The 13,545-nt window shown below is 41.5% G+C and overlaps 1 protein-coding gene across 5 annotated transcripts in view; it reads right to left on the minus strand.

Moving 5' to 3' along the window:
• ATP6V1H (ATPase H+ transporting V1 subunit H) overlaps positions 1-13,545 on the minus strand; it is a 45,958-nt gene that overhangs the window by 13,433 nt on the left and 18,980 nt on the right. For all 5 annotated transcript variants that reach the window (XM_055545985.1, XM_055545984.1, XM_055545981.1 and 2 more), the window contains 6 exons: positions 13,077-13,174; positions 9,407-9,599; positions 5,778-5,956; positions 3,117-3,242; positions 2,410-2,511; positions 677-790 (listed from right to left, as the gene is read on the minus strand). In XM_055545985.1, the coding sequence (XP_055401960.1) occupies positions 677-790; positions 2,410-2,511; positions 3,117-3,242; positions 5,778-5,956; positions 9,407-9,599; positions 13,077-13,174 (812 nt within the window). The remainder of the gene's footprint in view (positions 1-676; positions 791-2,409; positions 2,512-3,116; positions 3,243-5,777; positions 5,957-9,406; positions 9,600-13,076; positions 13,175-13,545) is intronic.

Consider the following 13,545-nt stretch of genomic DNA (forward strand, 5'->3'; position numbering starts at 1 on the left):
AAACTAAAATATTTTGGCACGTAACTAGAGAAAGGATATTCTCTAATTGGCTAGTCAATAATAAAGAGCAAATAAACCAGTTACTGGCCATAAAAAAATTTACTTTTCCTTTTGTAATCCTACATCAAAAAATTTACTGTGAAACTAAATCAAATTCCTAAATTCAAGACAAAGTTTTCAAATTTTAAATGTTTCATCTTTAATGCATGATCATTTGAACAATAAAATTCTCGACCAAAAAATTTTCTCCGCTGCCAAAGGGAACACTCTAGTGTTCTATGCCATACTCAGCTTTTTTTTCACATCATAAATGCACATTTAAAAAATGAAAATGCTGAACAATAAACTTTTCAAAAGAAATAATAACTATTTAAACAGAATTTTTATTAACAAGACAAGAATTATACTTCAGCAACCCTACTGAACCTGACAGAGGATGAGACGGTTGGATGGCATCACCAACTCAACAGACATAGACTGAACAACAAAGTACTTTGCACATGCATTTTCTGAGAACATTAATGCAGTTGTTTTCTAAACTATCACAACACTGCTCTGAATGGCTAAAATCTACTTCTAGGTATTAATCTAAATCACTGCTCTTAAAAACCAGCGCTCACGAGAGCGTTTCCTTAAGAACATGTGGATGGGGACGAGGGGGCCGGGGGGCACCTACCAGTTGTGCACCATGAGCTTCTGTACAGCCAGGAGGGCGTTGTAGCGCACCTGCTGGTCCTCGTGGTGCATGTGGTTCATCACCAGCTGCTTCCCACCCAGCTGTTCGATGACCCTGCAGGACAGAAGCCGCACAGTGAACACGCGGCAGTTGACTTTCCAATGCCTGCTGTTAGTCACAGACAGCCCCAGCCCTCAGCCGCCCAGGAGTCTCACAAAGAGAAGTTACCATACTGGTAAGTAAACAACACACATCTTTTTAAAACACCATTTCTCCCAAATCACAGATTTGAAGCATTCGTACTTCTCTCTTGAACTCCTAATAATAAATCCAATTGTTATCCTCATTTCCTAGTCTGGGCAAATATGATCAATCTAGACTGCTAGGGTAATCTAGATTATAGTGCTCCAGGCAGTTGAGTATTAAGTTCTTTATTACCAGCATTTGTGGCTTGCTTAAAAATTAGTATACTGCATACCACCTAACAGCTGAAATAATATCAGATCAATAGTAAGCCCAGCGGCTGCTGCCATTCTGGGAGCCAGATACAGGCTCAGAAGCAGGCAGCAGGGAACACGAGGTTAAAAAACACCTCATAGGAGCCATGTTAATTTCCTGAGAAAGACTCGATTTGTTAAGATATCTGCCCTTTCCTGCAATGATGGAGTATGCCATTATGACCTGCTGGGCAGTAAAAGAGATGAGAGATTCCTCTTGACAAAAGCATCATGAGGACTGACAATCACACCGCTGTTGCTGCCCCCCTGCAACACCCTGAAAAATTCAGTTACTACAGACACAAAAGCGAAACGTAAACAGTTATTGCATCACAAATGGAAGAAAGGACCCTGTTTGTCTGCCAGGGCAGGGCCCTGCAAAGAGCCAGTGGGTGTCTAAAATCCAGCCCAGCAGTGTGGGTGCCTGGTGGCCAACACCACCACACAGTCAATGGCTGGGACCCCTTAGTGCAGCAAGGCTGCCGGTGGTACAAGACAACCTAGAGGGAAGCACACGGGTTGGGGTGACAGAGAGGCTTCACCTGGAGACCTTCTTGTATGTTATTTTTAGAACATCTTTTTTTTTTAATGTACTGTATTGAGAAAAAAAAAATGTGTAGTATAATTATATCCAGTTTTTATGAGTGCTTGTCCCATGCCAGGTACTATGGATTAAAACACCACCTTACCTAACACATCAGCTCAGTCCTTTATCAACTACGTTATAGTAGCTCAGTCGTGGAATCTAGCCAATTCTTTCCTGCCACTGAGGACAAGGAGCCCCCATTTGTGGTGCTGATGTGGGGACTGAAGGATAGGAAGCTGATGTGATTATTTTCCCCAAAAAAGAGCTTCTTCCATCACATTCATTCATCCTACTCAGTTCAATAACAATTCAATATTATAACAAATAACGGTAATAATCAAAAAATCACCAGTACTCATGAAATGGCTTTTAAATTACAGCATACAAACCAAAGAAAATCCTGAACGTGAATTTTCTAGTGAGATCTCTATTGGCTAAAGCACAGTTGTGTTCCACACATGTGCTTCTATTCTTATACCACCCATTTTTAATTAGGTTTATCATTTACCATGATCCCCAGCATTATGGTCACCTTGATTCCACTTACTCCATCATCTCCCAGCTGAATGACTCTACTTTACAGGAGTGTGTGAGTTAGGACCCTTGCTGACCATCTCAGGGCACCTGAGGTAACCAGGTTCCTCCCTTACCGCTTGCCTCGTGGGTAATGGCGCACATACTCCCCAACGTCATGGGCGGCAACAGCTAGGACTTGGGGATCGTCAGACACCTCCAGAAGTTTGGTCAAAATTCTGAAATAAATTTAATTCAAAGAGAGACTGATTTCTAATCTTTTTCTAGAGCACAAGAGAACACAGGTATAATGCTGATACTATCTCAAAAATGTACATTTACAAATATAACCGTATTTTCTACAAGTTTCACTATTACACACAGTACACTGCACATCCTTTATTGTACATAAGTTAGCAGCCTTCAGACCTTTTAAACGCACATAACAGGTCACTTTCAGATTCATAATGTCCACTGTCCACAAGTCCCACAACATCAGGGGGAGAGTGGGAGGGGAAACTGCAGGTGGCACACGGGGAGATCTCAGGGCAGTGAAACACTTCGTGTGACACAGAACATGTTTAGAATACTTACAGAACTCCTACAAAATGGGGAAACAAACGAACAACAACAACAAGACTTGAACAGGCATTTCTCCTGGGAAAAAGATAACCCAAATGGCCAATAAGCATGAAAAGGTATTCAACCACATTAGTAAGCAAGAAAATATATGTTAAAACCATGGACTATCTAAAAACTTAAAGGACAAAAATATGTCCATGAGTATGTGGAATGACGAGTTTATTTAGCATGTAAACTGGAATTAACTGAATGTGAAACTTACTTCAAGAGCTCATAATTCTTTTCATTTAACCTCGCAGCATTCTCTCTCCAAAATTTCTCAGATTTGTGCACAGGACTCCACTCCAACCTTCCAGACTTAAGTTCTGAACTGTATTCATCAAACGAGCTATAAAAATTTTGAAAGCATTCAAAGTTTATAAGAATCTGAGAGATACTCCAAAATGTAAAAAACGTAGAACATCTTCACTAATGATTTAACTATAGAGACTGAGCATCCTCTATATATTATCCCTAAACAAAGTTTAAACAGCTTAAATCATCTTCAGTAAGCCACAGGAAACTGATTCAGAGCACTGAGGTCCAACGTTTCTGTCAAATTTGAATACTCATCATGAGACGTTAAAAGGAGCACTTGTTTCCAAAATCCTTACTCTAATATACACATGAATATATGTCACTGAAATATCTGATAATTTAGCATTGTTTCTACCACGCCACTTAAAATACTGTATTTAACAGACCACTCAATATGTTAGGATACATTTATGTAAACAGTGTATTACTTTAACATAAAATAAAGTAGTACATTCTATTATACTTTAAATGTCAAACTATGATATGACACTACAAAAATAAGAACACATACCTCAGGACAATATTTTTAACCATGATTATCAACAATGTAGAGAGAATCACTAATTGAATTAGCCCACTACAGATTAATAATAGAAATAAAACCTCTGTACATGGAACAAACTGAAATGCATTTTAATTCAAAAATTATTCACTATGCCTATGTGCTACGTCGCTTCAATTGTGTCTGACTCTTTGAGACCCTATGGACTATAGCCCACCAGGCTCCTGTCCATGGGATTGTTGTTTTTGCTTTGGCTCCGTCTCTCCATTCTTTCTGGATTTATTTCTCCACTGATCTCCAGTAGCATACTGGGCACCTATCGACCTGGGGAGTTCATCTTTCAGTGTCCTATCTTTTTGCCTTTTCATACTGTTCATGGGGTTCTCAAGGCAAGAATACTGAAGTGGTGTGCCATTCCCTTCTCCAGTGGACCACATTTTGTCAGAACTCTCCACCGTGACCCGTCCATCTTAGGTGGCCCTGCAAGGCACGGCTCAGAGTTTCATTGAGTTAGACAAGGCTGTGTGGTCCATGTGATCAGATGGGTTAGTTTTCCGTGACTGTGGTTTTCAGTCAGAAGAATCAGTAAGTAGTAAAAATTGGCTGCTGCTGCTGCTAAGTCGCTTTAGTCGTGTCCGACTCTATGCGACCCCATAGACGGCGGCCCACCAGGCTCCCCCGTCCCTGGGATTCTCCAGGCAAGAACACTGGAGTGGGTTGCCATTTCCTTCTCCAATGCATGAAAGGGAAAAGTGAAAGTGAAGTCGCTCAGTCGTGTCCAACTCTTCGCGACCCCATGGTCTGCAGCCTACCAGGCTCCTCCGTCTATGGGATTTTCCAGGCAAGAGTACTGGAGTGGGGTGCCATTGCCTTCTCCAAAATTGGCTAGCATGGATTAAATAATTTAGAAAGCTATCATTAATCTATTTTTTAAAAGGATCTCAAATCATTATTACAGAAGAACTAATGATAATTTTTAAAAATAAACATAATAAAATGGAATTTATATAAACTGCAAGCCCATGGCTGGCCTACTATACTACAAAGAGAAAACTCATTCGGCTTTCTTTCATAAAACTCTGTATAAACCACTGATGCAGGTGACAGCTCCCACCTCGACAAAGGCATTTGGGCCTGGAGACTATGGGCTGCATGAGTTATCTGGTAAATACATTCCCAGAGCACACATTACACTGAAGGCATGTGCTGGACACCTCAAGGAAAATCCTACAAGATTAGAACGTTTATCACTATTTTACCAAAAGGAAAACTGAGACTTCAAAATGTCAAGAAACTTGTTCAAGGCCACACGTGGACAAAGTAGCCTAATAATCAAACCCCAAACCCCAACTCTTCTTAGTAAATAACTCTCTTTCCAGAATTTGTCAGTACTTTAAAAACAAAGAATGCATGGGTTAATGGGGAAAACTGTCAAACTAGTATTAAACAAAAAAGAACCAAGACCAGAAGAATATGTGGAACCCATTTGCATTTGTGTGTTGGGGGTGGGGGCTAGAAGGTGTTTAGAAATCAGAGTGTGGGGGGAGGAGGTGGGGAAGATGGGGAAGTGGCCTGGAGTCCCATCTGGACTGTAATAAGGGAGGGATTTTTCTTTTTACTGCATGTACATCACTTGCATAATTTTTTAATATAAACAATAAAGCAAGAGAAACTTAAAAAAAAAGCATGAAAAAAATACTCTTTCCCTATATGAGCAAACCTCCTCCATAAATGAAATGACTGCTGCTTAAAAAAAGATTCTAAACCGGCAGATTCCTCGAGGGTAGCATCCACAACCTGAGGGAGAACAGTGGCTGGGATTTCAGACCACAGAGAATGGTGGGTTCTCCCACCAGAAGAGGAGAGAACACACACAGCTCTGACCAACCGTCCCCACAGTGATGAGCCAGTGTTTCCACGTCCCTCAGTTTTCAACAGAAGATACCGTGTTTTAGTGCAATCTTCTGAGTTCCCAGTTAGTAACAAATTGAGACTTCCTTAAAATAGGAGGCCAGGCAACAGCCCAGGATACCCAGCCCGTGAGAATCAAAGAGGACAGCACACCTGAGATCCTGGACACTCTCACCGAGTTTCTCCAAGAGGAACTTTATATCCTCACTGATGTCTTCGTCGTCGTACTTCTGCTGCTCCAAATTCTCCAGCTGTTTCAGGACTTTGCACTGAATCATTGCCAGGGCATACTCTTGGCGAGTTTCTCGTTCAATTGACTTTTCTAAGAAGTTCTGGGTTAGACGGAGACACGATGAGAAATGATATAACCTGTTATGTGATGTTGTCTGCACCTGCCTTCCCACCCTCTCTCCTCCACTGGTTCTCGGGGTACCCATCACCTTAAGTGGATGCCTGCCTCACAAACTCTGACTTCTTGCCTGAGCACCTGTCCCACCTCAGGAGCATTCTTCTGATTCCTTCTCTCTACTGTCTTCACTAAACATTTTAAATTATTCCCCCAGACAAGCCTCAAAACCCTGCACACATTTACAACAGCGCCATCCCTATCTTTGGTCACAGCCCTGCTCCTGAGGGCACTACTATGAACATTCCGTTCATCAGCCACACAGAGCCCGAAGGATGCTAAGAAAGACTACTTTCTCAGTATCCCCTAGTTCTCAATTGGTGACCTTTTTCTCCCCTACATCAACCTATCAGTGCACACAGGACAGCAATAAAGAACTTTCTTGCTTCAACAACTATCAGAAGCAATTTTCTGTTTTTAGGAGTACTTATGAAAGCAGCAAAAGAATCTACGTATTTCTAAAGATAAACTGTTTGCTGAATTAACCAATGTTTCTAAGCAAGGACCATGCCCATGCTCAGGTCTGGAATAAGGACAAACAAGCTCTCAAGAAAGCCACTTCAACAAAGTTGGCAAGGAAGGCCTGTCTAATCCCCTCCCCCACATTCCCACACAAATCCTGCAATAACAATTCTAAATCAACTGTACCAAAATTTTAATCTTCTTTATTTCTGCAAGGATGTTACCTTTCTAACAATTATGCTAAATAAATGCAGAGAGGCTTTGGCTTAGCTTATGTAAATCAGTAAGATCCATCCCTTCCAGAACTCTAATGATGTTTTTCACAGAAACAGAAAAACAATCCTGAAATCCAGTTGGAAACACAAAAGCCTCCAAATGTCCACAGCAATCTTGAGAAAGAAGAACAAAGCTACAAAGGTCACACTTCCTGATTTCAAACTAAATTACAAGGCTATAGTGATCAAAACAGGATGGCACTGGCATAAAACAGATACACAGACCGATGAAACAGAACAGAGGGCCTCTCTGAAGGGGTTATGACTGTGAACTATCTGTAGGGAATATGCGAGTCTGTGCATGTCTGTGTCTGTGCCTGTGCATACGTATGTGGGTGTGAATTAAACATCATAGCTGACACAAGCTAATATAAATCCAAATTCAACTGGGTGGTGTTTCTTCCCAAGCCTTCCCAAGCTTTCATGCAGTCATAAAATATAATTTATCTTATTATCTGACGTATTAGGTAGGGTCTGGACTAAGCAGAACCAAAAAAGAGAAAGAAAATTCACAACGGATGAAGAACTCTAGACAACAAATACAGCCCCGAGTGTCTTTCTCAGTCACAAGCCTCAGAACATTCGAATTTATTTTAGAAACAAAAGACTGACATATCAAGTTAACCGATGGAATAACATTTATGGAGCCTTGGAGTTCAGTACCTGCTATGAATAAGTGAGACTGACATTTTCAAAAATAAAATTTCACCCAGCCAAATGAAAAAAAAAAAAAAAAAAAACAAACAGCTGCTATATTTCCTCAGCACACAGCAGCTCAGCAAGCTTCCTAAAGTCTTCAGCATAAAACTTTTCTTCCTCAGGATGTGGGGGGAAATGTATAATTAGATGATCCTCAAACAACCTCACCAGTGAAATCTTTATCAAAGGTTATAGGAATTTGAGGATTAAAAAAAAAAATGTCATTGTCATTTTTTTCACCTATTTGATAGTCTAAATCAAATGGCTTTACTATGTCCTTACTAATGGCTCGATTTTAACTCAGTTATGTACATCAAAGTTTTGGATGTCTAAGGATGTTTTTCTGATATTCAGTCTTCAGTCTAATCATACAATGACTATATTGTCCCAGTTTAGTAAGGAGAGTCTAAAAAACTAATATACCTGTCAATAGATTGGGTCTATTTTAAACACTCTGAAATTCAAGTTGGACAACAGAAGTCCAGAAATTAACATAAGTTCCATGCATTGTATATAGGTAAAAAAATTGAATCTGCAAATAAAGTTTAAATAAGATTGTTAAATCTTGCTAAATATTAGTAAAACATTTGTGCTGCCTCTTCTAAATCTAAAAGAATAGCCCTTGACCTCTGCCTAGGTGCCACATTAACCTAGAATGCAATTCATAGAGGTGGGGGTTAAAGAGGCAGATGGCTATTATTCTGTCTTTTATGGACAGAAAAGGAGGAAGAGAAATATTTCCTGTATATTTACTATTGCCAGGACCTTTGTCTGTTACTTCATTGAATCCTTAACCAATGCTGAAGTGAGTTAGGTTTCACTCAACACTTTCTATAGACAGAGGAATCAGCTCTGAGAGCTCACACCACCCTCCCATCCAGCCATGCTGGGACTCACTCCAGGTCTGTCCACTCCAGAGCCAATAATCTTGCTAACACACCACGTGAAAAGGAAAACTAGAAAAGAGCTACACTATCCTACTTCTAAGATGTCCATAAAAAGCTGATCAACTATCTGGAGAGCTCCCAAATAAGGGCCAAAGAATACAAAGAATTCTCAGTCTGGCTATACACTTCCTGTGACTTTTTGAATGCTGTGACTTCTACAGAGTCCAGCATGACCCCCTGCACCCTCAACTTCCCGGTCTGTTTAAGGGAAGATGCTGACTGAGGTCATGGCCAAAATCCTAACATCCTAAGAGGACAACTTCACTGCTCAAAGTAACTGATGATCTCTAAAGCTGTCTTAGAAATGACTGCTGGTCAGCAGATCCAGGATCAGAAATACAACTCCATTCTAAAAGAAGGGCCCAGGACAGAAAAAAAACCTCAAACAGCCTCCTGGAAAACAAGGCCACCTGAATATAGTGCTGTCACACTCCCAACAAGCATCTGCAATCCTCACATTTCATCCATATAGACAGCTTCCTCCCTCATCCCCTCTCCTGCCATAAATACAATCTGTGATACTTCAGTCTAAGCTCACCAAGAATCCACAGCTCCATGACCACTGGGAGAACAAGCAACATTTGCACCCGCTGAAAGGCCTCAGGCTGCACGAAAAATGCCTCACACATGCACACACATCACACACCCCCTCACAGAACACACCACACACACACACACATTACACAGAACACACACACCACAGAACACCACTGAATACATCACACGCACACCACACTCTACAGAACACTATACACATCCCACACACACACCCCATAGAAAACACACACACCCCACTGAACACACCCCACGCACACCACACACACATCATACACTACAGAACACCACACACACATCCCACAGAACACACCCCACATACACACACCCCACAGAACACACATACACCACACACACCAGAACACCACATATACAGAACACACACACACCCCACAGGACACACTCCCCCACAGGAAACACTCCCCACAAAACGCTTACGCGGAATGCTGCAAGGATGATCCTCGTCACCTTCTCTTTGACCGACTCCTGCAGGATGTCGGACAGGACAGGGATGATGTTGTAGCGCCTTAGGTGTTCACACATCTGTGGGCTGAAAGCCAGGAGCCACACGGAAAAGATCATCTGATACTGGAGCTGAAAGCCACACTTGTTACTCAGAACGCCCATGATGCTGAAAGGAAGAACACAGGTGGAAATGACGTTTAGGAATAGGACAATGCAACCAGAAGTAGAAATAACTGACTGCTCTTTCTGCCCCAGTGCGCCAGTCTCTCAGAATCATGTCCTCTCCTTTCTGCCTGCAGGAAGGAGCAAGCCAGACCCCTGCTCTCAGAGGGCCAGTCCACACGGGGAGTCTCAGGACGCTGCCCCCTTGCTCCAGGGTGCGCGGTCACACAGTGAACAGCAGGAGGGCCTGACCGGCATTCAGGACGTGACCCTTGCACCTCAGCACGCAATTTCCTTTTGAATCTTACCTTTCACTTATATGCTACTTTAGATTACTATATACTTTAAAAATACTTCAAATGTCAGGGTACAAATGTTCACAAAGGGCAGTTGAATGGGGTGGGAGGGGGGAAGCAATTACTTCAGCGGAAGCCTGCCCACTTTAGCTCCAGTAGTTAAAAAGTCAGCGCTGACCTCCAGACTTTCCAATAATGTAAGAGTATATTCTCGGTCTTATACAGGCATATAAACTTTCAAAGATAGTGTGTGCCATTCATGTAACTGAAAAGGAAACTACACAGAGAAAACAGGTCCTGGGCTTTTAAACCACAGTCCCCTTCCACTCTCCTCAAGCAGGCTATGCTCACAATTTTTTCTCTTCCCAGGATCCCTGCTTGTGATTTGAGGAGCACCAAAAAGGAAAAAAAGAAAACCTTTAATCCTAAACAAAAGAAATGGCAGAGTAGAAAGTACATGTTTTCTTTCTTTAAAAAATGAAAAAATTCAATGACTTCTCTGAACTGTCCCACTCTCAGCAACTTAACGTATTCTACCTTTATTAATGCCTCTTCTCAACTTAAAAGTCTGTGTATTAATTTGATTACAACTAACCTTGTTGGTAGGTATTACCATATCAAAGAGTGTATGTTGGACATGAAACATTCTAGATTCTATTTATGCCCTTTCTTGTTACTAAACTGAATAGTTAACACTGGTTCAGTTCATTTCAGTTGCTCAGTCATGTCCGACTCTTTGAGACCCCAAGGACTGCAGCATGCCAGGCTTCCCTGTCCATCACCAACTCCCAGAGTTTACTCAAATTCATGTCCATCAAGTCGGTGATGCCATCCAACTATCTCATCTTCTGTCATCCCCTTCTCCTCCCACCTTCAATCCTTCCCAGCATCAGGGTCTTTTCAAATGAGTCGGTTCTTCGCATTAGGTGGCCAAAGTATTGGAGTTTTGAGCTTCAGTATCAGTCCTTCCAATGAATATTCAGGACTGATGTCCTTTAGGATAGACTGGTTGGATCTCCTTGCAGTCTAAGGGACTCTCAAGAGTCTTCTCCAACACCACAGTTCAAAAGCATCAATTCTTTGGCACTCAGCTTTCTGCAGAGTCCAACTCTCACATCCATTTATGACTACTGGAAAAACCATAGCCTTGACTAGATGGACCTTTGTTGGCAAAACAATGTCTCTGCTTTTTAATATGCTATCTAGGTTGGTCATAGTTTTTCTTCCAAGGAGCAAGCATCTTTTAATTTCATGGCTGCAGTCACCATCTACAGTGATTTTGGAGCCCAAGAAAATTAAGTCTGTCACTGTTTCCACTATTTCCCCATCTATTTGCCATGAAGGGATGGGATCAGATGCCATGATCTCAGTTTTCTGAATGTTGAGTTTTAAGCCAACTTTTTCACTCTCCTCTTTCACTTTCATCAAGAGGTTCTTTAGTTCTTCTTTGCTTTCTGTTGTAAGGGTGGTGTCATCTGCATATCTAAGGTTACTGATATTTCTCCCAGCAATCTTGATTCCAGCTTGTGCTTCATCCAGCCCAGCATTTCTCATGATGTACTCTGCATATAAGTTAAATAAGCAGGGTGACAATATACAGCCTTGATGTACTCCTTTCCCGATTTGGGACCAGTCTGTTGTTCCATATCCAGTTCTAACTATTGCTCCTTGACCTGCAAACAGATTTCTCAGGAAGCAGGTAAGGTGGTCTGGTAGTCCCATCTCTTGAAAAATTTTCCACAGTTTGTTGTGATCCACATAGTCAAAGGCTTTGACATTACCATCTTCCAAAATACTAGTACCAATAACTAGAAGAGCAGCATCTGGTTAGCCTCTCTATGCCATTAGGGTCCACTAGACAAAACTTTAAGTGTTTATCTTTTGAGCAATTATAACTATTTTTAGAAGCAGCTGTTTCATGACTTTTATTCTTTCTTACAGGTCTTTCAAAGAACAAAAAGAAAATGTACTTTTTGTTTAATAGGATAAAATTCAATATACCTTGGGCTTCCCTGGTGGCTCAGAAGGTAAAGCATCTGCCTGCAATGCAGGAGACCTAGGTTCGATCCCTGGGTCAGGAAGATCCCCTGGAGAAAGAAATGACAACCCACTCCAGTACTCTTGCCTGGAAAATCCCATGGACAGAGAACCCTGGTAAAACTACAGTCCATGGGATTGCAAAGAGTCGGACATGACTGAGTGACTTCACTTTCTTTCTTTCTTTCTTTCAATATATCTTACAGCTACAATACAGGTCTATTAGACCCATTTATAAACCTAAGATATACTGTGAGTTTGTTAACTATAATTTGAAGAATCACATATTTCACCATCCTAGATCTTATTTTGTCATTATTCACTCATTATTCTCAAGTATGATAAAAAAAAATAGTAAAGACTAAAGTTATTTAAAAAATGGATGATGAAATCACCTAGAAGATGATATAATAGTAAAATGAATAATTATGCTTTCTTACTGCATTGCCCAAAATATCACATCACTTTAAAGAAGATAAATAGACCAGAAACACCACCTGCGTAGTCACCTTCAGGTTTCTGTGCGGAGGACAGCTAACACGTGAGATGGCTGTCCTAAGAAGTAGGTTGCCTGCACACCAGGGCCCTGGCTGGCCTCTGGGAACATGACTGGTGATCAGCCCCCTACACAGAAACAGAACTTTGCCTAGAAGATGTTGTTGAGTTGCTAAGTTGTGTCTCTTTTGTGACCCCATGGGCTGTAGTCCGCTAGGCTGCTCTGTCTGTGGGACTTCCCAGGCAAGAAGACTGGAGTGGGTTGCAATTTCCTCCTCCAGGGGATCTTCCTGACCCAGGGATCGAACCTGTGTCTCCTTCATTGGCAGGAGGACTATTTACCACTGAGCCACCAGGGACTAAACTGTGTACACAAACAAGATGCTATGTCTACGCTGAAGGCCTGTTTTCCCTCTGGAGTCTGGAATGTTGCTTCGGGCAAGGTGGAGAGCACCAACCTGATATACTAACAATGAAAACCGGGGGCCCTGAGTCTCCAGCATGATTCCTGGGGAAAAACATCACACAAGACATTTGAAAAAAATCTTTTTAAAAAAACACCTTCATTTCAGTGATTAAACATATTAATTTCTTTGACACTGTCAAGGAGAGATGCTCTTAAATGTCACCCCACATGACAAGTGAGGGCTCACCAGTTCACCCCGTCTGCCTCCACCCAGGCGAAGCGGTACTCATTGACTCGGAGCATCAGCTGCAGACACCCGGCCACGCACTGCACATACTGGGAACTCTGCGTGGGAGAAAGCACCTCAGGTCAGCAGGTTGCACAGATGCCAGAGTCTGGAATTTGTTTACTAGGGTTTCTGATGGTAATATCAGAACGTCCAAAAGTCTCTATTATTTCTTCAAAAGTCAATTCTCCTTTTCACTTTCCTCTCTGACTCTTAGAAATGAAGCTGACTTCTGTGAAATTAAGCCTATATGGTTCAAGCCTACATCCAATTAGGGAAATCAAGGAACACAGTAATTATGTCTTTGATATGGTTTGATAAACAGCTTATTATCCTGCAGTGTTTCACTTACTCCTGAAGAGAGGCATGATACAGACAATACTGCTTTTCATAATTATATAAATATCAAAGATCAACAATAAAATGAAAA

Source organism: Bubalus kerabau, chromosome 14 (assembly GCF_029407905.1).
Source record: "Bubalus kerabau isolate K-KA32 ecotype Philippines breed swamp buffalo chromosome 14, PCC_UOA_SB_1v2, whole genome shotgun sequence".
Lineage (NCBI taxonomy): Eukaryota > Metazoa > Chordata > Mammalia > Artiodactyla > Bovidae > Bubalus > Bubalus kerabau.